Source organism: Micrasema longulum, unplaced genomic scaffold (assembly GCF_059751315.1).
Source record: "Micrasema longulum isolate JH-2025_06_02 unplaced genomic scaffold, ASM5975131v1 h1tg001171l, whole genome shotgun sequence".
Taxonomy (NCBI): Eukaryota; Metazoa; Arthropoda; class Insecta; order Trichoptera; family Brachycentridae; genus Micrasema; species Micrasema longulum.
This window is the reverse complement of record NW_028278358.1, coordinates 326,220-349,365: the sequence shown is the minus strand read 5'-3', so window position 1 is coordinate 349,365 and position 23,146 is coordinate 326,220. Positions and strand designations below refer to the sequence as shown.

The window sequence follows — 23,146 nt, the reverse complement described above, 5'->3', positions numbered from 1 at the left end:
AGGAAACTGACAAAAACATGTTCGTAGTTGCAGTTTTCTTGGACCTCGAAAGAGCTTTTGAAACAATTGACAAAGATTTTTTTTTTTAATTGAAGAGAATAGGAATTTAAAGATCAGCATACATGGTTCGAAGAGTAACTGAGTGATAGATTCACAATAACAAAAGTGAATTACGAAGTTTTTAAGCCGCTTAAAATAGCATTGGGAGTACCACAAGGATCTGTTCTCGAACCAGTTCTATTTATTATATACATAATGATATTGTAGAGACATTAAAATATTATAAAAGAAGACTCTTTGCAGACGATGCCTTAATATAGATATCGGGAGAAAATTATAAAACAATAACGGACAAATTGAATCATCTAAATAATGAATTTCTATGAATAAAAAATAATTCATTTAACAACAATAGTTTGAGTTCGTCCAAATTTTTGTAGACAAGGACTGGATTCAACTCCCTGGGGAGCTGTTTATATTAACATATTGCAACAGAGATGAAGAACATTTAAGAGAAGGTCAATTAGATGAATCTCACCCGCATAAATAAAGGTTTCAGATCTTTAACTTCACAAACATCAACAGATGAAAGAATTGAAGGAATATAGATGTTCAAATATGGCCAGAATAGTGAATGTGTCATAAGCCCTGTAAATGCCTAGACTTCTATATTACTTTCTCTTAAATATTCTTCATCTCTGTTGCAATATGTTAATTAATTTAAATTAAAAACGAAAAATATGAATATGGGAAACCAAAAAATATAAGTTACGCCCTCAATTGTAGTAAATAATGAAAAACTGAATCAAGTAAGTGAAATATTAAATATTTGGGCGTAACGATGGATTCCAAACTTACATTTCATCAAAATACTAAGGTGGTTACGAAAAAGATTGCAAAAAAAAACAATTTTGGGAAGAATTAGAAGATTTGTTAATAAAGATTCATGCAAAATTATTTATACTACAATTATTGCACATATTAACTACTGCAGCAGCATATTCTTTTTATCAAACTAAGAAAATTTAAACAAACTAACCATATTATATAAAACTATAAAACTAAGCTTTAAGAATATTTTTTGAGTGCAAATTTGACGTTAAAAGAATTAAAAGTACTAACATATAAGCAAATAATATTTTTCAATGCGATGATGTGTGCATAATATTGTTAATTGAAAAAAACAGAGAATTTTGGGATAAAAATTATCAAAGCCAACATGAACATGATCACAATACCAGAGAAAATATAAAAATCAGACTCCCATTTAGAAAGAAGGCGAAGTCACAAAATTATATTTTATGTTAGACTATGTTTATCTTAGAACTATATATAATATATCAAATAAAAGGCAGTACAAAAAATATTCTGAAATGGGAAAAAACATCCAGGAAACAAAAAGCACAAAATTTAAACAGAAGGTTAAGAAATACGAATTAAATAACTTATAAATGAAATATATGTACAATTCTATTCAAGCTCCCGACGTCACTGCGACCTGTGAATATCTATTGTGACAGATCCCTGTGAATAATGAGTACTTACATATAGATATTTTGTTCTTTTTATTGCTTTTTTTTCCACATATTTTTAAATTTGGATTTTAGGTCAGAGCGTTCTTAACAATTTTACATCGATCGATAAGGTGGTTGATAGGTTTCCTCATTAAGGTTTTAAAAAAACAGATATTTTTTTGATCATCATTGTTCAATAAGTCCACTTATATTCACTACACACTCTCGCATACATACAATACTCACACACCCATACACATATACACACACCCTCACACACCCTAAATATATTTACTCACCCTCACTAACATGTACAATAATAAAACGGATACAATATTTTTTTGTGACTAAAACTAGTAGGTACTTAAAGTAAATATTATTATGTTATAATAAAAGTTATACTCATAATGTAATTGAGGCACATTTAATGTGTATATTTCTACCGACATATTGTAACTATTGTATAAATTCCATAATTTGTTTTGTTTTTATGAGAAAATAAAATAAAAAAATATTATTAGAGCCCACATAAGAATATGTTTATGTGTGCCCTATTTCAAGATTCAAAATAAAAATTTAAGAAATAAAAAAATTAAACGAACGTTTACTTTTTCTATGAAGTTTGTCGAGAGATAGAATATTAATTTTCGCCATTCCGCGGTCCCAGTGCCCGCAGTAGAAATGCAAAGTCAGCGGCGACCGTCGCTGTCGGCAGCGTCTGCCATCTGGTTCACGGCTCGTGGCTCGCGGCCCGTGGCTCGAGCCACTCGGCGCAGAAATGCATTCAATTGCATGAAAGGATCCGTTCCGGCGAAAACCATCGTAATCCTCGCATTTCAGACGAAACTGAAAAAATATTCGAAAAATGTTTCGAGAAACGAAGAGAATGTTTTCGCTCGAAATATTTTAACACGCGACAAGGAGCGCCGCCACCGCTCCCGCCACGCCGCCGCCGCCGCCGCCGCTGCGCATACCGCCCCGCTGATCTGTATTGTATTTTTACTTTTTATTTCAAAAGCGTCGTTCAACTGCCTAAAATTGAAAAAACTTTTCAACGCAAACAAAAACTTTCGCGAAACACACTCGAAATATTTTTTTTTTTATGCCGGTTAAAATAATCTCGTACAAAGGTAACCGGATTCCGCAACGCCGGGGAAGGACAAAAATAATACAGAATCCTGTCGGTGAATGGGACCGGAAACGGGACGGAAGCTACGTGGAAGAGGATAAAGGAAAAATGTAGAGTTTCCGGAGCACCTTGTCACCGCGAGCGACACCACTCGCTCTATTCAGATCCCACCTTCCGGAGACACTCGGAGGAAATAGGAAGCTGAAAGATCTTTTGACATTGACATCCTGATTCAATTCCACGTATCGTTATTAGGGCCCGAGCGGGGAAGAGAGGAGAACCTTTGGTGCTTCTTATTACTAGCGGAAATGTGCAGAGGCAGAAAAATGACTGCCACAGCGTATCGCGAATAAACAACTAGTATAACGCGAACTGGCTTTAATTAGCTAAATAAACTTTTCAGGTACTTTATTTAATAATTTTAAATTATTACTGTAACCGTCAAAATATTATCTCTACTTGGGCCTCAATTAGGATGGGAAGTTAACATCTATCTTAAATTTTATCTACAAAGTAAAATTAAGTTTTCCGTATGAAAAGCAGAATATGTCTACATTTTTTTTCTTTTAAACATGTTCAATTATAGGTTAGTGACGAAGATACTTGAAATGTTTATTTATTTATTTATTTTATTTTATTTGGGATTTTTACAGCTATTACATAAAAAAATAAGTAGAAATATATTAACAATACCAACCTATTAAACAAATCTAATAATCTATATACATAAAAGGCAATGTTCGAATGGTTGTCCTCGATGGACTCGATAACTACCGGACCGATTTACGTGCGGTTTTCAGATAAATGTACACATTTGCCGCGAGAAGGTTTATAGCACATACATTTTTTAATTTATTGAGTACAAAAAAAGTTAGGAGCGTATATGTTTTTTTTTATCCATCGCCGGGGTTGCATTCGCCGAGAATGCGGATATAAAAAAATGGATAGATGATATTTTTTGTGTATAAAAAAGTTTGTTTTTGAATGTTTACAAACAACATTGGTTTTTTTATGGATCCCAATCAGATTATTTAATTGAATTCCTTATAATTTTTACTATTTTTTTTTTAACTGGATTTTTGGTTAAACTAAAATAATATCGACTGACATTCTATACATTTTTGAAAATCGCTGAGCAGGGTTTGACATTTGCTAAAAGAATCCTTTATTTGAAAATAATTGATTATTTTATGTTTTGGAATTCGAACACAAACAAGTACTTGGGTACCTACTTAAATGAAATATTTGAATATATTATACTACTTCTAGATTTGGAATTCGATCATAAACAAGTACCTACTTACCAATGAAAAGTTACAACATCTTTTTGACATTTATCCGAACGGTTTTTACAAAAAAAATGGTGAATTTTTGTAAGTATACTTAATTATGTTTAATCTTTAGAGGAAACGCGGTCTGACTTTTCTTCATACAAACGTATTCACGTATTTTCTCTCTGCATTATGGCACTAGAGAAATGTTTTTTTTTACAATAACAATAACAATAACAACAACAACAACAACAAACTATCACGCCGCTTCCTCCGTAAGGGTAGGCAGAGAGAATAAAACGCCACACCACTCTATCTTCGCATTCAGATCTCGCTTCCTATAGCACGCGCGCCGATTATTCCGACTTTTACCATGTCTATCTTCAATTATTTGTTGGATTTGGTCATGCCACATTTTTCACGGTCTTCCGCTGTTACTCACGTTATTTCTGCATCCATGGACATTCGCACTGTAAATATTTTTAGCCGTTCTTTCGTTGTTCATTCGCTCTACATGTCCAAACTAGCACAGAGCTCTTTTTTACATATTATAGATATTTACCATTGGCGTGTCCCTATTTTGTTTCGTTTTTTAAAAAATAGTTTACTATGGGAACTTGAACCATCTAAACCCATAAAAAAACACAGTTTTATCTGCTGTCTTCGGGCGCAAGGCGCACGGTATACAAATATAACTATTTTTGAAAAATGCAAAACATACCGCTACAGAAAATTTTATTCTGATACTGTCTAAAAAAATAACAAAATCGGTTCAGTTTTGAGTTGCGGAAAACGGTACAGCGAAACGTCGATTTTGTCTATTCTAACAAAAGGTCTGTCTTTTTCGCACAATATCGGGGAGGCATCTGCAAGAGAGTGACCGGAAAACAATGTTCGAACACCTATTTATCAAAATTCTCTGTCCTCTCAATTTATCTAAACTGAAACACACAAATAATAATGTATACGTTCATATCTAAATTGGACTAAATACAGTAATTGATATCAAACTTTCGATTGTGTTAATTTAATATATTTAGCAAGTTCTTAAATCTAGCAATAGCAAAGCATTGCCGGGTTCAGCTCGTAGATAATACAGCCAATGACAGGTCATAAGCCCTGTAAATGCCTAGACTTCCATATTCCCTTCTCAAAAAAAAATTTTCCCTCTCTGTTGAAATAAATTTAAATATAAGAAAATAGTTTACGTAATTGTATGTGTGTGACGTTTGTATTCATGTGTGTGTGTATGTGAATGTGTGTATGTGTGAATGAATGAGGGAGAGTGTGCGTGTGTGTGGGTGCGTAAAAAAATAACAATTTAAAACATGTAATTATATTAAAAAGGGTACAGGAAAGAGCTTGGTAAGAAGTTAGATTTTTTTTTTTTTTAATAATTTATACCTACTTTCGAAACCTTTTTGTAAATATTCAAATCAAGAAATGTTATAAATTGTATTTTTTAAAAGTATGCTAAATTTCAAAACCTTATTCTAAAAAAAAAAGCATTTTATTTTAAGATTTAATTGATTATTTTATTTTTAAATTTAATTGATACACACTGAATGAATAATGTGCAACGAGGCCCATACAATGCGGTAGGTAACCACAAAATGCAGTGAATACGATGTAATGTCAACAATAAAACAAGGTAGGTGTGTCAATACGCGTACTTTGGTTCTAAACGAACATACGAATACATATTATATGCACCTACATAATATATAAATAAGAATAACGTATTATAAATTTGATAGAAGTTATTTGAATAATAAAAACCGGGTGTCACAAACAGTTGGCCCGCAGTACGGGGATGCATAATTATGTTAAAAGATCTTCTCACTATAAAACTTATGTTTATGTAGGGATAGAGATGAACGGAGAGGAGGATGCGGACAAAGACAATGTATTACCTATAGCAGTTTTGTCTATGTCTATGTCGTTAAATTTCCTGTTATAAGTATCCATAATACGGTAAATCGTAGCATTTTCTGTAAAATTTGTTCTGCATTTAGGTATGAGGAAAAGTTCATGCAAATATATTCATTTTTGTACACAAATATCGTTTTTCTTTTATAGACAGTCGAAGATAACTCTGTTAACTTACCATTGCAATCGGGGCCCTGGGTGACTTTGTATTTAATAATTTATTATTCTTGAAAACTATACCAGTTAAAATAACGAATAAGATATTGGATCTACACAGATGCCTTAACTAAAAAAAAAACAAATAGTCGGGACGGTTGACCATAATATGAATACATACATTAAACCAATTCAGAAATGTAATCTGGATTTTAAGTACCTCGATTTTCTGTTTTTTAGTAACCTGAATTTTCAGGTTTCGGGCTAAAGGCGACCATAAACTCAGCAGCACGGAGGAATTCTCGCAGATGTCGAATCGGCCCAGCGCTAGCGCATGAAAGGCAGTCGAGAAATAAACGTAAGTACATTTAACTTTAGATCTATGGATGAGGAATTGTATGGAAAAATACCTTCAAATCGCATTGTTTTTTAACGTGTGGGTACGATATCCATAGATCGATGAGACACGCACGCGTCGAATGATTTCACCAGAAATTAAGAGCGTAGACCCGAAAGAGAAACGTAGTACTTTCTATTTAACACAATACATTATACTGTGCAAGATCAACATTATTAAACTTATAATTAGAAATCAAACACTCATTTGAGTCTACTGAACACTTTATTTTATTTTTACAAATATAAAAATAAAAACTAAGTGACAATTGTTTCGCCTTGTTAGGGCATTTTCAAACGAATGTTGACATGTTGACAACATTCGTCAACATAAAATAAAGTGTTCAGTAGACTCAAATCAGTGTTTGATTTCTAATTATAAGTTTAAATATGGAGTTCTACAAAATAAACACCAAATCAATCAATAAATCAACATTATTACACACAGGACGTTAACTCCTAACGAAATCGGATGACAAATTCAAAGCAACGTTCTGGAGAACATTAAATTCATCTCCGCAATAGAGATGTCAAAAAAAAACGTGACCCATAAAAAGACCACAGGGTGTGGTCGGTCAGTTCAGTTCAGTCAGCCCGGTCCATTCGTCATCGCCGTTACTCTCGCGCTACATAACCGAGTTCTGTATTTTAATACGCATTAAGCCTCAAAATCGATTTTTCTGTTCATCTCCAACCGGTGTGGGAGCTTCACCCTAATACCGACCAAGAAAATCCTACATAGTATATGTATTATGTAAATCTGTTGAATTGCCTTATAAAACAAAATAAATAAATATTTAATAAGTCCAATTTTCCCTTCCGTTATGCATCAACTAGTCGCCGATGGTTTTCTCGTGATACTCTCTAATGTATCAGACCCTGGGTCCGAAATTTGGTTCTACCACGTCCCGGGTAAAGAGAGGGGTCGGCTGAATGGCGAATGGAGAACGAATCCCGAGAGGAAACTTTAATTCAATTCGTTACACTCCGCGAGCAAGAATTACTCGGAAGTAAACTCTTAATCAAAAGTAGTATTAATTCATTATATTTATTGCTAGTAGTAATAATAATAACCTACTGTCCTTGAGTAGTGTTCACACAAACGATACTGCAGGGCGTTAAAAACATCAATATCGACGTGAAAAGTTAAACTTCAAATGATAAAAATACTATTGTTATCAAAAACATTTTTCACTTTGTGGTATGACATTTTACACTTATTTGTTTATAAATTTGTATAAACCACTTTTTTAACTAATTTAACCTGACGATGAGGTAGTAACCTCGAAACCGGTCGAAGTGTAATTTAAAAAAATTAAAGTGGTTTATAAAAATGTATAAACAAATAAGGATAAAAATACTCCCTATCGCATTTACAAGATAAAAAATATTTTAAACTAACAACGAAATAATTACAGCCAGTAATAATTTATCTCGGTGTACAGTTCGCCAAAGAATGATATATGTTTCCACCACCATCAACGCGATCGCTGCACAGCTAATGTTCGATTTTCCGAAAGAAATATTTCTGAAGCGACACTGACTCAATAGTAGCAATCTCACTTCCTGACCATAATTCTCCTTCGAGTTTCGCGACTCTAAAGGCACTGAAAAACGGGTGAAGGAATGCGGGGCAATCTGTGGATGCAACGCGTCACTTGAACTATGCAACTACCAAACTATGCTTGATCAATGCCTCAGTCAGATCGTGCCTTCACTCGTTCCATTATTTCGCTTCCTTCGTTTCATTTCTCATTTAGCAGCTAGCGGCAGTAGGTATGTGAGGGGCATTACACCCCCCCGCGATATTATCTCGACCCGAGAAGCTCCCATTAAAGAGATTATCGAGGGGCGCAATCTGTGAGAAACACGAAAATGCTACAAATGGTTGTGATTTATGAACTATTCCAAATCTACGTATTATTACGTTACGTGCTTACTTCCAAATTTATATCGAACAAAAATCACGAGAAATCTTCCTGCAAACCGAAAGAAATGTTGAATATAATGTTTGCTACAAAGATTTTTCCAAATTTGATCGATGCTTACCTGTCCTGACAGTTTGATGCTTCGATTTAATTTGACACTTGAAGACCTGTCTAAATATTTAGGATTATTCCTCGAACAAACACCGATAGCCTGCTTTTATTCAACTTTGTTAAAAATATAACGTTAACTACGGCTGGGCTTTTTGCCAGATGACAATTTCCCCCGGTAGACCATTAACGAGTCGTGTAAAAAAAGATTAAAATGTTTAAAACATGGATTTTATAAACTATTCATTAACACGGCTGGTTACGATATTAAATTCACGTTACTTTTTTGCAAAAAAGACCACTTAATTGCGTTTATTTTGTAAAGTACGCCTACCTATATATGTACTAGTTCAAGGACATTTTAAGAATATATCTGTTTTCAAATCCAAATAGGTATATTTTTCTTCTTTCATTGAAACCTTCTACTGAAACGCGATAATATCGACCGAAAACAATTTACATGTTTGCAAATTACAATAATAAAATAAATAAATAAAATAACACATGTCTGTATGTATGTGTCTATCAAAAAACAACAAAAATAATTGATAACAATTTGTACACAAATAGCGAGACAAACATTATAAAGGAATACATTCCATCCTTTACGTGCCCTTTATTGCATTTTATTTATTTTATTAGGTAAACAAACAGTATGTACACAAATATTGCCAATTTCTTTGTATATTAGTGTAAGAAACTCATGCACACACCAAAAAAATTGTTTACACTTAATACAATAATTTAAATTATGTTCAATATAATAAATGTAAAAGAAACGAAATGAAAAAATATGTATATAATGTTAAATATCTGCTTCTCTCAAAATTTCTATAATTTTTGACCTAAACTTACAAACATTGTCACAAAAAATTTTAGCCTCGGTAAATATATAGTTATATTGGGCGCATATTCTAGGTATTGTAGATTGTTTAAAATAATTTGTTGACGCGTTTTCTGTGTAAAACAGAAGATTTTGCCTCGTCGGTCTAGATGGCACACGGAATGGAAGTCTTTCAAGTAGGTTAGGAGAATCAATTTTATTATTTATTAATTTGAATAAAAATAACTGGTCTAACATTATTCTTCGATTTTTAAGAGAGTTTATTCCATGTACCATGCTTGCTTTATGCATACTTTCAGCATGGTTAGAGAAGTTAATATTTTACCGGTAGTCGACCTGCTTAAAAAAAAAATTTAGACCCTTTCTAGTCTATTAATACTTACATTATAGTAAGGTGACCACATAGGTGTACAGTATTCTAGCTGGGGACGAACAAATGTTTTGTAGAGTTTTTCATATGTCTCTGCATGTTTAGATGGTTTCGATACTCGCGTAATAAGTCCGACCATTTTATATATTTTTTTCAGGACTGATTCAATACGAATATTAAACATTAGTTTCGTATCAATAATAACACCTAAGTCGCAAATTTTACTGTCTGTTAGAGATCGGGGTATTATTGAAAAAGTAAGGAAAGCTGATCGTCGTTTGTTTACACGAAATACAAAATGAATGACATTTACTAATATTTAATTCCAGTAAATTTTGATTACAATACTGAAAAAGCCTGTCGAGATCTTCTTGCATTTTTGCAGTCAGTGTGAGATTAAATGCAGGCGTAAATTTTCATGTCATCAGCAAAAGAGATGAATTTACAATATTTAAAACATTTGTTTATGTCATAAGTATATGCATTAAATAGTAGAGGGCCAAGGTGAAAACCTTGTGGTACACCAGAAGGTATGGTTACAAAGTGTGTATTATAGCCTTCAATAATTACACTTTGTAACCTAAGGTATGATGTAAACCATCTGAGTAATTCCCCGTGGGTACCCATCCACCGTAATTTATTAATTAAAATTTGATGATTCACCCTGTCAAATGCTTTGGAATAGTTGGTGTATATGACATCTGTCTGATTATTACTACACAAGTTTTGCATAGCAAAATCTATGAAAATTGTAAGATTTGATCAAACTGACCGTTGTTTTAGGAAACCGTGTTGGTGATTTGGGATATATTTCAAAATCAGGGGATATATATTATTTTTTCAAAAAGTTTACTAAATACCGACAAAATTGAGATTGGGCGATAGTTTTTGGCTAATTTTTTTGCTCCCGACTTGTGTATTGGAATGACAAGTGCTTTCTTAAACTTTTGAGGAAAAATTCCTTCTTTAAGTGATCTGTTGAAAAGTAAAGTCGGCAGAGTCACGAGAGATTGCGCACAGCGTACAATGAATAAAGGTGGAATCCCATCACTGCCTGCACCTTTGTTTACATCGAGCTTAATTAAGTATTTGAAAACTTCCATCTTGTTTAAAATTATAAAACCTTAAATAGTTTTAAGTACGGTAGGTACTTGTATTGACTATTTAAAAACTGGGACGTAAAATTTAAGGACTTTTATGTATTATATTGACGTTTCTTTCAAATGCCGTCAATATGGACGTTTCTTTTTCTCTAATAACGCGCTTCTCCTAGCCACTGCAGGGTGGGTCCATTCACTCTTGTTCGAGCGATAGCGGGATATGCTGAGACCACCATAAGTGCTTCTAATATAAAATTTTGTTTCATATGGTAGAATTAGCTCTGCACTATATAGCCATTTTACTGGAATAAAAAAAATATAAATATAAATATATATATATATTTAGAAAATATATTTTTTTTAATGCCTCTCCGTTACTACGCGAAAAAGACAACCGTAAAACTGGGCACTTTCAAAGGTTTTTGGGTGGTTCTAGTTCCCATAGTAAATCTTCATTCCATGTCCGCTCCCTAGTTGGAGCTTATGGTATCCACAGAGAGCCTCCACGCATCTCTATCGGCTGCCAACTCCTTCGCGTCCTCCCAAGTCATGTTCTCATCCCGAAGTTCTGACATAAACTGCCGACGAACAGTCAGCAGTGAACGTCCAGGACGTCGAGAACCTGATGGATTGTAAAATAGGCAAGCGTGGTTAAGGCCCATATTAAAACATTTATAAAAAAAAGCAAAACGATAGGAGCACACTCGTGTTAAATTTCTATATTGTGTAAAAAAGACATTGCTCTAGTGCCACAATCCGGGAAGAAAATACGGGAATATGTTTGTATGCAGAAAAGTCAGACTGCGCTTCCTCTCAATTCACGCGATTTTCAAAAACTGTTAATAAAATTTTTCGCACATTTAGTATTAAAATTTTGGTGTTATCAATATGTTTGTAATAATCTAAAGCTAGGAACTGCTTAGTTGCCCATATGGAACGCACGCCACAGCTAACCGTGCATTTAAGATGTTAATACATGTATTTCGTTTGACAAATAACCTGTCGGACATGTCTCATGATTGTTTACGTATTGTTCGCCCGCGAAATATCAGTTCGGTACCTAAACAATCTTAATTTAGTATACACATTTGTTCAGGTAGGGATAGACATAAATCATATTATATCCGGGAATCCAATATTCGCGCTGCCATAAATCAGAACTCGGAACATATATCCGCGTTATTTCTAGTGATGAATGATGAAAGAATACTAATAATCGTGTCCGATGAAGACAGATGGTGAATGTCGCACCTGGGAGACGGGGAGACGAGGAAGACGGGGGGAGACGTCACACGTGACGTCACAAGGTAGACGGTGACCCTTCCTGCGTCACGCGTGTCTGTCAGACGGCAGAACGGATAATCTGTGCTTTACACAAGCGCTTTACTTGACAAGGATCAAGCCATCGCACATTTCTGTCGTTGTAATACTTACCTACACCGTGTACGTATAGGAACATACGCACACTTGTATCGCCTCAAAGTGGTAGAAATACCCGTCAAATAATTTATGCATCCCGTTTATGTCTAAATTATCGCAATATGTAGAATTAATTTTAATCAAATCGCAACTAGTCAGTCAGTTTTTAATTATTATTACTAATATTTCATTTTTTTACAAAATAAATGACGTGGTTTTATTGAGTTTACAGCGATTCATTATAATACCAGTAGCTCAATCACAAATAAGTATCGACGTGCTAATAAGCATCGTGATAACGTAATTACGATCACAATGCAACAACTGTGAACACCTAATATTAAATGTCAAAATATTTACGTTTCGCGACGTACAATCCTGCTGCGCAATTACATATTTGAATTTCTCCGGTGTAAATATGGAAAATATTCCAAAGCTGATATTTTTATTTATTATTTATCATGCTATTTATTGCATTTAGCCGGCAGTTGGCAAGCCAAATGTCAAGAAAAGCAGTCGCCATAATAATTGTAATTAAATTTTCACTTTTTTGAATTAGATACTTCTTACTATTTTACTAATGCAATATATTGTATTACTTTTTGCAGTAAACGCCGATTTTTCGATAATAAACTGTATTTATTTACGAGAAAACAAAAAACACACCGACACGAGCGTTGACTTAGACATTACACCCGCGTTGACTTATGACTGCGGTAGAAAATGTCTCAAAATGCTACAAAGTGACCTTTACCAGAAATAAGATAATAATACCATCCTTTTACCTTATAAATGTATGCAAAATTACTGAAGAAGACTGTATTCGTGACCTTGGTGTATATTTGGATAAAAAATTGCCATATGAAGACCATATAGAGAAGACAGTAAGCAAAGCTTTCAAAACATTGGGCTTTATAATAAGAGTCTGTAAGCCTTTTAACAATCCACAGACATTAAAAACACTATATTTTGCACATGTACGCAGTATCCTTGAATATTGTTCCACTGTCTGGTCTCCCCAATATTCCAAATCTATTTCAAGAATTAAAAGAATTCAAAAAAAAAAATTGAATCACCTAAACTATCGTTAATATTTACATTTCAATAACTATAAAGAAGCTACAGTACATCACAAAATCAATACCTTACAATCTAGATTCTCTAGAAGAATCGTCAATGATACCGTTTTCCTTTACAAAATGTGCAATAACAACTTAGATTGCCCTCAACTGCTTGAGAAAATTAATGTTCGTATCCCTCAACGTACAATTCGGCTGCAACAATTATTTCATGATGATATTTCAAGCACGAATAATAATGAGAATGCATCTTTGCCCAGAATTGTAAATAATTATAACACGTTTTTTGCTGAAATAGATATATATTTCCTCACTTTAAACAAATTTAAAGAAAATGCTAGCACCCTAATTAAAAATAATAATTATAATTTAATCTAACTGTACCTACCTAATATTTTATTTTTTTGTATACTTTATAATATTGTAATTATTTTCTCCTGTTTGAAAGAAGGAAGAAGGGAGGACTGACAGCTCCGTATTACTCCGTATGGATCCGCCGGCGAAAGGATTTTTAAGTCCGAGTGAACAAAAAACCTTTTCTTTTATTTTTTTTATTATTTCATTATTATTGTAATATTTTATTTATTTTTTTACGTGTGGAATGATGCGGAGTGGCTATTTCAATGTACGCTTATTTTCTTCTTTTTTTGACATTGTATTTATTAATGTATAGAAAACTATAATTAGCCTATAATTTTGGTTTATTTGTTAATATTTATTTTTTTGTTGTAAAAGCTGTTGTTTTCTTTTAATAAATAAAAGAAAAAAAAATCCATAACTTAAGCATGTTCGTTATTGTTCATACTGATCGCTCAAATGCTTAGCATGTTTTTAAGCACGTCGATAGTTATTTGCGATTGAGCCACAGACGTATTTTTATTCGAAAAAGCACACGACTGAAAAACGAGGCCATCTTAATAACTGTCCACTTCATCCGGGAAGTTTAGACAGACAGTCGAGGGGGCGCCGAAATGGCCGAGCAAACTCGCTCAAACTCTTCATGATCGTTTTATTTCTACGTGTTGGAGTGTAGGCCACTCCGCGCTAGTTGACACTCGTAGATACCCCTCCGCAGCTGTTGTTATACCCGTCGTGACGTCAGCGATGGCTCGGGAATGACGTAATTGAGAAGAAGGGGACAGACTGGAGCAGAGGTGAAGTGACGGGAGGCAAAAACGGGCCGACCATACGCCGGTCGTTGCAGGGGATATAAAATAGCATTTTATTCCTTTTCGGGTGAGGGGGCGGAGGACCCGAGGCAGGATGATGTTTGACTAATGGAAGAACGTCTCTCGAGACGTGAACTCTTCTCTTTAAGACAGGGTCTTATTTAAAATTGTGCGCCGAGCGAGAACGGGGGATTTTACAGCGCTGACGTTGCTCGCCTCGACTGGGCGGCAGGCGATGGGCGAAAGAAAGGGGTGTTGATGTAAAACCCAATACCTGATCACGCTCCTTTAAATATCCCTTTCAAATCTTTCTTTTATCGAGTAAAACAAATAAAAAATATTACACGATTCCAACACTGCGCTGTTTAAACAATGGTGGATAAACGCCTTTAAAAAAATATTGTTCATAATATAAAAACACCTTTAAATATTGACAGCAAATAATTATTAAAAAATCTTATTTTTATCGCTACGACTACAAGATAGAAAAAATTGAACGCCAAGACATGCATATATCTTAGCATAAAATCCTAGCTAGTTATGCATAACCTTAGATTTTGTTAACTTTTGACATGAGATTTAAGATTTTGATTGATCTGATCATGCCAAATCTTATGAAATATTGATATCGTAGTTGATTGCCCGTGTGAAAATCTACTCACGTTTACAATTTTTTTTATTACAGGTTGTCGATTAAAATAAAATAAGGTCAATAAAATACATCGATTTCATTCAGAATCACGCCCGTGCGTGATAGCGACGCGTAACATCTCGCAAGATTATAAAAATAAAAATAAACTCTTACGGATTATTATAGAAATATTTTTCAATTAATGACAATTATTTTTATTTCTTATATAAACCTTCAAAAACCATTATTGATATTCTAAAATAATCATCCTATATATATTTACATATACATGCATACATGTAATGATATATATATGTGTGTATATGAGTACTTATATACATAAAACTTTTTTTTTTTTAACTTTTTTTTTTACATATTTTTAAATATGGTTTTTAGGCCAGAGCGTTCTTGATAACTTTACATCAATTGATAAGGTGGTTGATAGGTTTCATCGTTAAGGTTTTTAAAAAAACTGATATTTTTTGATAATCATTGTTCAATAAAAATATTTATTTACTTACATATAGGTATATAAAACTCTAAATGGCCTATAATTTTGGTTTACTTGCAAATATTGTTTTTTTTTGTTGTTGCAATGGCTGTTGTTTTTTATTTAATAAATAAAATGAAAATAAATTAATAAAAAATAAAATGCCCCTCAAAATTGAAAACATTGAAACAGCGCAAACCCCGTGAAAAGGCGCAAACCCCGTGAAAAGGCGCAAACCCCATGAAAAGGTGCGAAAACCCCTCACGTTCACACTTTTTCACGGCGCAAGGCTAGAGCCGGCGCGGCGTAAGAAGAACTTAAATGCTTGAACATCGGGCAATGCACAAGACCGACAACAGAGGGCGCTGTAAAAACATTATTAAAGAAGAACGCAAAAGAGATCGTTCTCTTTTCCACGCCGACAGCGTTATATTTATTTTATAAACTTATTGATCATGAAGTAATTAAGACCCAAGACACAAACTAGCCGGCAGCCAACGCTATGTATTTTATGTACTTACACAATCCCAAATTAAAAAAAATAAATTTCAAAGCAACGTGCGTCCAGGGCGAAGTATTCACTAAAATCAACAGATGGAAGAATTGATGAAATGTGGATATTTAAATTTTTATATTTGGCAAAATGGTGAATGTTACACAGTGTGTTAAGTGGCCACCTAAACCAGCCAACGACAGGTCAGAAGCTCTGTAAATTCCTAGACTTTTATATTCCCTTCACTAAAATATTCCTCTCCCCATCCCTTTGTAATTTATAAAAAAAAATATTTAAAAAAATATATATTTAAGGATGCCGCCGCCGGCCTTGTTATTATTATGGGTTACTTATATAGCGCCATTTTCGTAATAGAATACCACAAAGGCGCTGTACAAAGTGATTCTGAGAATATTAATCTAATTTTAACCTAAAATTTACAGCTTAAGTAGAAGAATTCATTTTGTTATCACATGCTACGGATTTATTCTAATGATTTAGAGAACAAGTGGGTTTTAAGTTTTTTCCGAAACATCTGTACAACCGAATTTAGTGCGCGGGTTGCGTAGAGGTGTATAACTTTTCCTCTCGCCGTAGATGTCGCTGAACTAAGCGTAAAACATCTGTCAGGTAGTTCATCTGGAGTGCATAGTTCTTATATTCCGGAGCAGGGCTGAGCAGTGGCAGAGCTAGCAGAGTTTGTGCTCCACTTCAGAGAGTAGATACAAACTAAATGTAGCCAGTGTAATTCCCAAAGCAGTGGAGTGATAATAATAATAATAATATTTGGCTGATTTATATAGCGCCATTTTTGTAATAAATCACCTAAAGGGCGCTTTACAATTGTATATCTAAACTTACATTCTAACTAAACTTAAGTGATATATTATATTTATAGATTTAAAATTGAAGGTATGATAGTCTAAAGAAGTGGGATTTTAGTTGGGATCTTAACTGACTGGGACTGTCAATGATTCGTAAGTTTGAAGGCAATTGGTTCCAGGCAGAGGGGCCGGCGGCGGCAAAAGCACGATCTCCAAATTTAGTGTTTGGGGAGCGCCGGATTTCGACAAGTTTTCCTCTTCCTGAATCAAATGCTGACCTAAGAGTAGATTTTCTTTGACATGTATTTTCCCTAATACAAAGGTCCGATAGGTATTTTGGAGCCATTTCATGAAGGGATTTGAATACTGTCCAGCACAGCTTGTATTTTATTCTCTCTGGGCTTTTTAACCAGTGCAAATCTTGAAGATGTTGTGAGATGTGAGAGTATTTTTATTTTTTTTTACTCCTGTAATAAGCCTTGCTGCTGCATTGAAAACAGATTGAAATTTATTAGTTTGATATTTTGGGAGATTTGGGTATATTCCATTACAGTAATCTAGACGCGAAACGACATAAGCATTTACAAGAGCTTTAGTTGCATCTATAGGAATATTTCTCCGCACGGATTTGATCTGTCGGAGATGGAAGAAACCAGTGATATGACTAAACTTAGAAATTCTAAAAACAAATCTTATAGGGGCATTTAATACAGACAAAACTCCAAATGTAAATTTGTGTGGAGACAGGCCTGCGGTTCTAGCTTCACAACATTTTATTGGTTTACAGTAAAAATAAAATACTTTAAAGTGGTTTTAAAGCATTTAAAGTTTTATTTAACTTATTTTATCTGAGATTACAAAATATCTTTAACAGACGCATGGAGCATTACAAGGCATTTTTGCATGTTTTTATGTAAATTCCTGCATTTATTTTTCATGTGACTTTTGGTTTGGACATGTAGAACGAATGGACAGCGAAAGAACGGCTAAAAATATTTACAATGTAAATTTTGATGGATGCAGAAATAGAGGAAGACCGAGAAAGACATGGCATGATCAAATCCAACAAATACTTGAAGATGGACATGGCAAAAGTCGGAATAATCGGCGCGCGTGCATGAGAAGATGTATGAATGTAGAGGAAGCGAGATCTGTATGCAAAGATAGAGTGTTGTGGCATTCTATCCTCTTTGCCTACCCTTACAGGGAAACGGCATGATGGTCTGTTGGTGTTGTTGTTGACTTTCAAAATTTCAATTTGAGATTTCAATCACTGTACTCCGTATAGAATTAACAGTTCAATTATAAAAAATACATTGCTTAATATCAAATTCTTAAGGAGATCACTCACCTGCAGACTGGGGTGGCAGCCCAGCTCCAGCAGGGTGCGCACAACGGCCAGATGGCCCTTGTTGACGGCGATGTGCAGCGCAGTCTGGCGGCGTCGGTTGCGCGCATTGAGGTCGGCGCCGGCGTGACGCAGCAGACGCAGCGCGGCGGCCTCATCCCCGAAAGCGGCATGGTGCACGGCGCGGTCGCCATCACGGTCCTCGGCGTCCGCGTCGGCCCCGTGCCGCACCAGCGCTCGGATCACCTCCAGATGCCCATTCTGAGATGCGGCCTGTAAACATAATAATTAATTTTGTGAATTCTTTATTAGAGAAAACTCTAATCAAAAAGAGGAATATACGCGTGATGTTTATCGATCTCCAGAAGGTATTTGACAGGGTCCCACGCAAACTTGTATCCCGTAACAGTATATTGACCACCTCCTAGATATGTAATGAAGACAAAGTACCAGGGTCGCAAGTCCTTCAGGCTAAAGTGAACATTTTGATGTAATGGCTTGTGTCCCGCATTTTGAACCGGGAGGTCGAAGGTTCAAACCCCGCTCTAACACGTGTTTTCTATTTTCTACCACGGTTATTTACGACTAAAAGAAAATGGTCCCAAAATACAAATGTTTGGACAAATTTTTTCTTATGTTCAATGTGGCTGTAAAGGATGTTGATGCGCCGAACTTTGACAGCCAACAAAATATTCTACTTTTCTCTATGAGGTTTTAGCTGTAATCAGTATATGGAATATTTTATACTAATCCCATCCCATCTACAGTTTATCAACAAAAATAGTAATTTGTTGGTTTGCTAAAAATCCAGATCTGAAAGATAACTAATTCGGGTCGCGAATCTAAGGAAATAGCTGATTAATTAGAAATTCTGGCGGGCTCACATTGACCAATAGTGTCTGGGTGGCTCCTCCTATTGACCACGTCAGCGTCATGCGCGGTTCAGATTCGAAAGAGCAAATATTTTTATGTTTAATCTGTATTTAATTATATGCGTAATTTGTTCGTAAAGCTAATAAAGTTTTTTAAAGTGCAGGGACATTGTGAACAATTTTTGTAAATTTTTTTCTTATGACATTATGTGGCAACACGTGTTTTTTTTAAAATAAATAAAATATTTTTTTTGGTAAGTATTAATAAATGTTTGGTTGTGTTTGTTACAACTGCTTTAAAAATTTCCATTTTTATTAGAAAATAATTAATGCAGTTTTAAAATACATTGTAAACATTGAAATTAGAGGCAATATGGAACAACCATTTATTATTATTATTATTAATTACATACTAACTTACATCAAAATATGTATTTCAAATTTATAACTTATATAAAAGTTTATATTTTTCCATAGAATTAAGAATAGTCCAGAAACCGCATACGAGCATCAAATAGAAGGCGACTAAACTACTCATAAATGAGTAGTTTTACGTTTTGACCCATTAGTTTCTTTGTAGACATTGCTCAGTACGCAACTCCTGATTTGAATTCAACTATGCCGTGTTGTGTCCTTTTAAAGTGTAGAAATACTGCTAGGATCTTAAAAAAACAGGATGGGATCACATTTCATGTGTAATTAGCAAATGAATGTGTAATTAGCAAATACATAAACTGAAAAATTGAATTATATTTCCATCAGTCGAAGAAATCAAAATGGACATTTCGTTAGTGTTGCCAGGGTAGTAATTTTTTTTACCGTACTTTGTTTATCTAATGAGAGAACTAATGAAAATGGGACCTCAGATTAAACAACTTTGTGGTGGACATTTGACCGACATTATCTTTAAAACATAAAATATTATTTGACAAGATTTAAAAATATCTGTTTTATGTAATATAAAATTTGTTTTATATTTTAAGTTCAAAGTTCATTAATTCAATTACTCTTATTAAATGACCCTTTACTTGTCTACTCTGTTGTGTCAATCAATATTTCTGGGTGCACAATAAAATTTTAGAGAAATTAACAGTTTGCTTTTTTTTTTTACCTTACATTTGTGTTATGATTTTATTTTTTCCGATCGTGCAACATTACGCGGCAACATCACGAATTCGCGCGGCGAAAGTGAGGCATAGTGGGGGAATTTTTGGACACAGTCCGATGTATTCAAATATGATTCTACACTCCTTCTGGACAATTCTTAATTCTATGTATTTTTCATTAGTAACTTATTTATTTTACAGAAACATACAGTCAACAATTATTAAAATATAAAATATATGCACGCTAATGTATATTTTAGTTCCCTAAAATGCTTTATATGTAGTTTAGATTTTAATAATTTTGAGGTGCCTTTTTCCTTATACGGGTGCAAAAATTAACATTCACTTAAATGTGGCCGCAGTGAATGATTTGTTGGTAGATTACAAGAGCATTGCATATGGAAAGTTTAAACAATTTTGTTTGACTTCAGGTACCTTCACTCGATATTTCACTGCACTTAGGCACTCTAAATTAGCACTAGATTGCCAATTTAGAGTGGTCAAGAAGTACTATGTATTAGAAAACTCATGAAGTTATTGATTAGATTCATATCTTTGTGTAATGTTTTGAAAACAAAGACTACTTTCCCTGTGCATGAGCAAAGCATCTAACCTATTACACCAGGGCTGGTATTCTTTGTCGGCCTCGTGGTGTAATAAGAGGTCTCGGGTTCGTTTTCCGACATGGTTGATATGAATATTTATTTAAAAGGGTGTTTTTACACTAGAATATTTCCGTCCCTGGACTGGTACCTGAAGCGTAAGACTGATCATCTTACCTTCATGTAACAAAAATGATCAAGACACGCCACGATTGGTGTACCGACGCAACGCCCTATGCACCATTAGGTGCGGAAAGGGAATGATGATGATATTCTGAACGCTCTCATTGGGAAAAAACTGCGTTGCTAGTGCAATATTTATGTACTAATTACGTGCTAGCGACGCTTTCCCTACCCCTGCAAGAATGTTCAGAATCGCACTGCAGGAAGGCCTGTTGTCATCAAACTCATGTTTCTTTTTTGTTCTAGTCATAAGCGGTAGAGGTACCTGCAAGGCGGTGTGCCCCCCAAACACTCCGTTAACATTGGCCTGCGTAGGGGCCGGGGGGGTTGCGGCTCCCGCCCCTGACGGCCCAGCCCCAGTGCCCCCGAGGATTTCCTCCACCTTGGCAGCATCACCATTGGCCGCTGACTTTACCAACTCTTCATTCACGTCTCCTGATATGTGTGTCTCGAACAACTTCTTCAGTAAGGCAGAGAGACGCTCACCTGATGAAAAATAAATTTAAGATTAATAAATGTATTGAATTAAGAAATTATTTGCAATAAAACTTTTTTTTTAAATTTTATGGGTCATTCATCTCCATTTAAAAAAAACCCTCTAAATTTGCATATAATAGTGGATGATTTAAAATGAGAATGCCACATACAAAATTATATCAAAAAAATTCTAACTATCTATTTAATCCAAGAAGTTTTTAAAAACACCAAATATTATTGTTATAGGCAGGCAGTCTTTGCTGGTGCGTCTATATCTCGTGTACAGCTTTTGTCTGCGTTCTTCTTCCTTCAAAAAAGCATCCAAGTGTTTTTTCAAATGGAAACAGAATGGACAACTGGACTTTGCGATTTATTATTTATTTATTTATTTATTTCATTTTATTTGGGATTTTTACAGCTATTACATAAACAAAATAATTAGAAAAATCTTAACAATACTAAAGCCAATTAAAAAAATCCACTGTAAATATAATGACACATAATATATAAGAAAAGAAGTTTAGTAATTTTATTTGTGTGACGTTTGTATTCATGTGTATGTGAATGTGTGTATGCGTGAATGAATGAGGGAGAGGATACATGTGCGTGTGGGAATGAAAGAGGCAGAGGGTGCGTTTGTATGGGTGCGTAAGTACGAAAATAATATATTTGCTTAAAACTTGTAAATTGTATTAAAAATGGTACAATAAAGAGCTTAGTAAAAAGTTAGAAACCTTTTTGTTAAAATTCAAATGACGAAATGATATAAATTGTTTAGTAATTGTTAAGTATGTTAAATTTCAAAACCGTATTCTGAAGAACCGTAGTCTTTTTTAAATTTAACTGATACACATCGAATGAATAATGTGCGACGAGTCCTATACAATACGGTAGGTAACCACAAAATGCAGTAAATACGAAATAATGACAACAATAAAATAAGGATTGACAATACGCGAACGTTGATTCAAAACGAACACACAAATGCATATTATATGCACCTACATAATATATAAATAAGAATAACATATAAGTTTAATAGAAATGATTCGGATTATAAAAATCAGGTGTCACAAACAGTTGGCCCGCAGTACGGGGATACATAATTATATTAAAAGATCTTCTCACTATAAAACTTATATATGTTCAGGGATAGAGAGCAACGGAGAGGAGGATGCGGACAAAGACAATTTATTACCTATGGCAGTTTTGATAAATTTAATATTTTTGGTAAATATATCTATTTCGTTAAATTTCCTGTTATACGTATCCATAATACGGTTAATCGTAGCGTTTTTTGACGAATTTGTTCTGCATGGTCTGAAACCACTCTGCCAGAAAGGAAGTTTTTCTTGGGATCGAGATGGAATTGGGGACGATAGAGCTTTCAGTTTTTTATTTAATTTTGATTTATTTATTTTTTTGTAAATAATGTACATTGGTGGGCTTATTGCCAAATGGCAATTTCTTCCAACCAACCAATAAAATAAAAGTTTTATTTATATAATTCAAGTTGCAAAACATATTCAATGGAAAATAAAAAAGCTTAAGTTGTACAAAAATAGAAATAATTGAATTCGTATATAAATTACCTTAAATCAATACTGTTATCAATGAGAAAAGGGAATAAAGAGGAAAGCAGGAGAGATTAAGGAAGAGAAAGGAGATGTTTCTTCTTAAACAGAGATACTGTAGTAACATCTTTGAT

At 34.1% G+C, this 23,146-nt stretch overlaps 1 protein-coding gene and 1 long non-coding RNA gene across 2 annotated transcripts in view; one reads left to right on the top strand and one right to left on the bottom strand.

Moving 5' to 3' along the window:
• The window catches only part of mib1 (E3 ubiquitin-protein ligase mind bomb 1), a 59,409-nt gene that overhangs the window by 27,513 nt on the left and 8,750 nt on the right, over positions 1 to 23,146 (bottom strand). The window contains exons 9-10 of the mRNA XM_088233990.1: positions 21,227 to 21,447; positions 18,202 to 18,471 (exon numbers count right to left, since the gene is read on the bottom strand). Of these exons, the coding sequence (XP_088090116.1) occupies positions 18,202 to 18,471; positions 21,227 to 21,447 (491 nt within the window). The remainder of the gene's footprint in view (positions 1 to 18,201; positions 18,472 to 21,226; positions 21,448 to 23,146) is intronic.
• Positions 3,952 to 21,346, top strand: LOC148276650 (uncharacterized). The gene is made up of 3 exons (XR_015823687.1): positions 3,952 to 4,016; positions 6,256 to 6,357; positions 21,208 to 21,346. It is a non-coding gene; the product is annotated as an uncharacterized LOC148276650 (long non-coding RNA).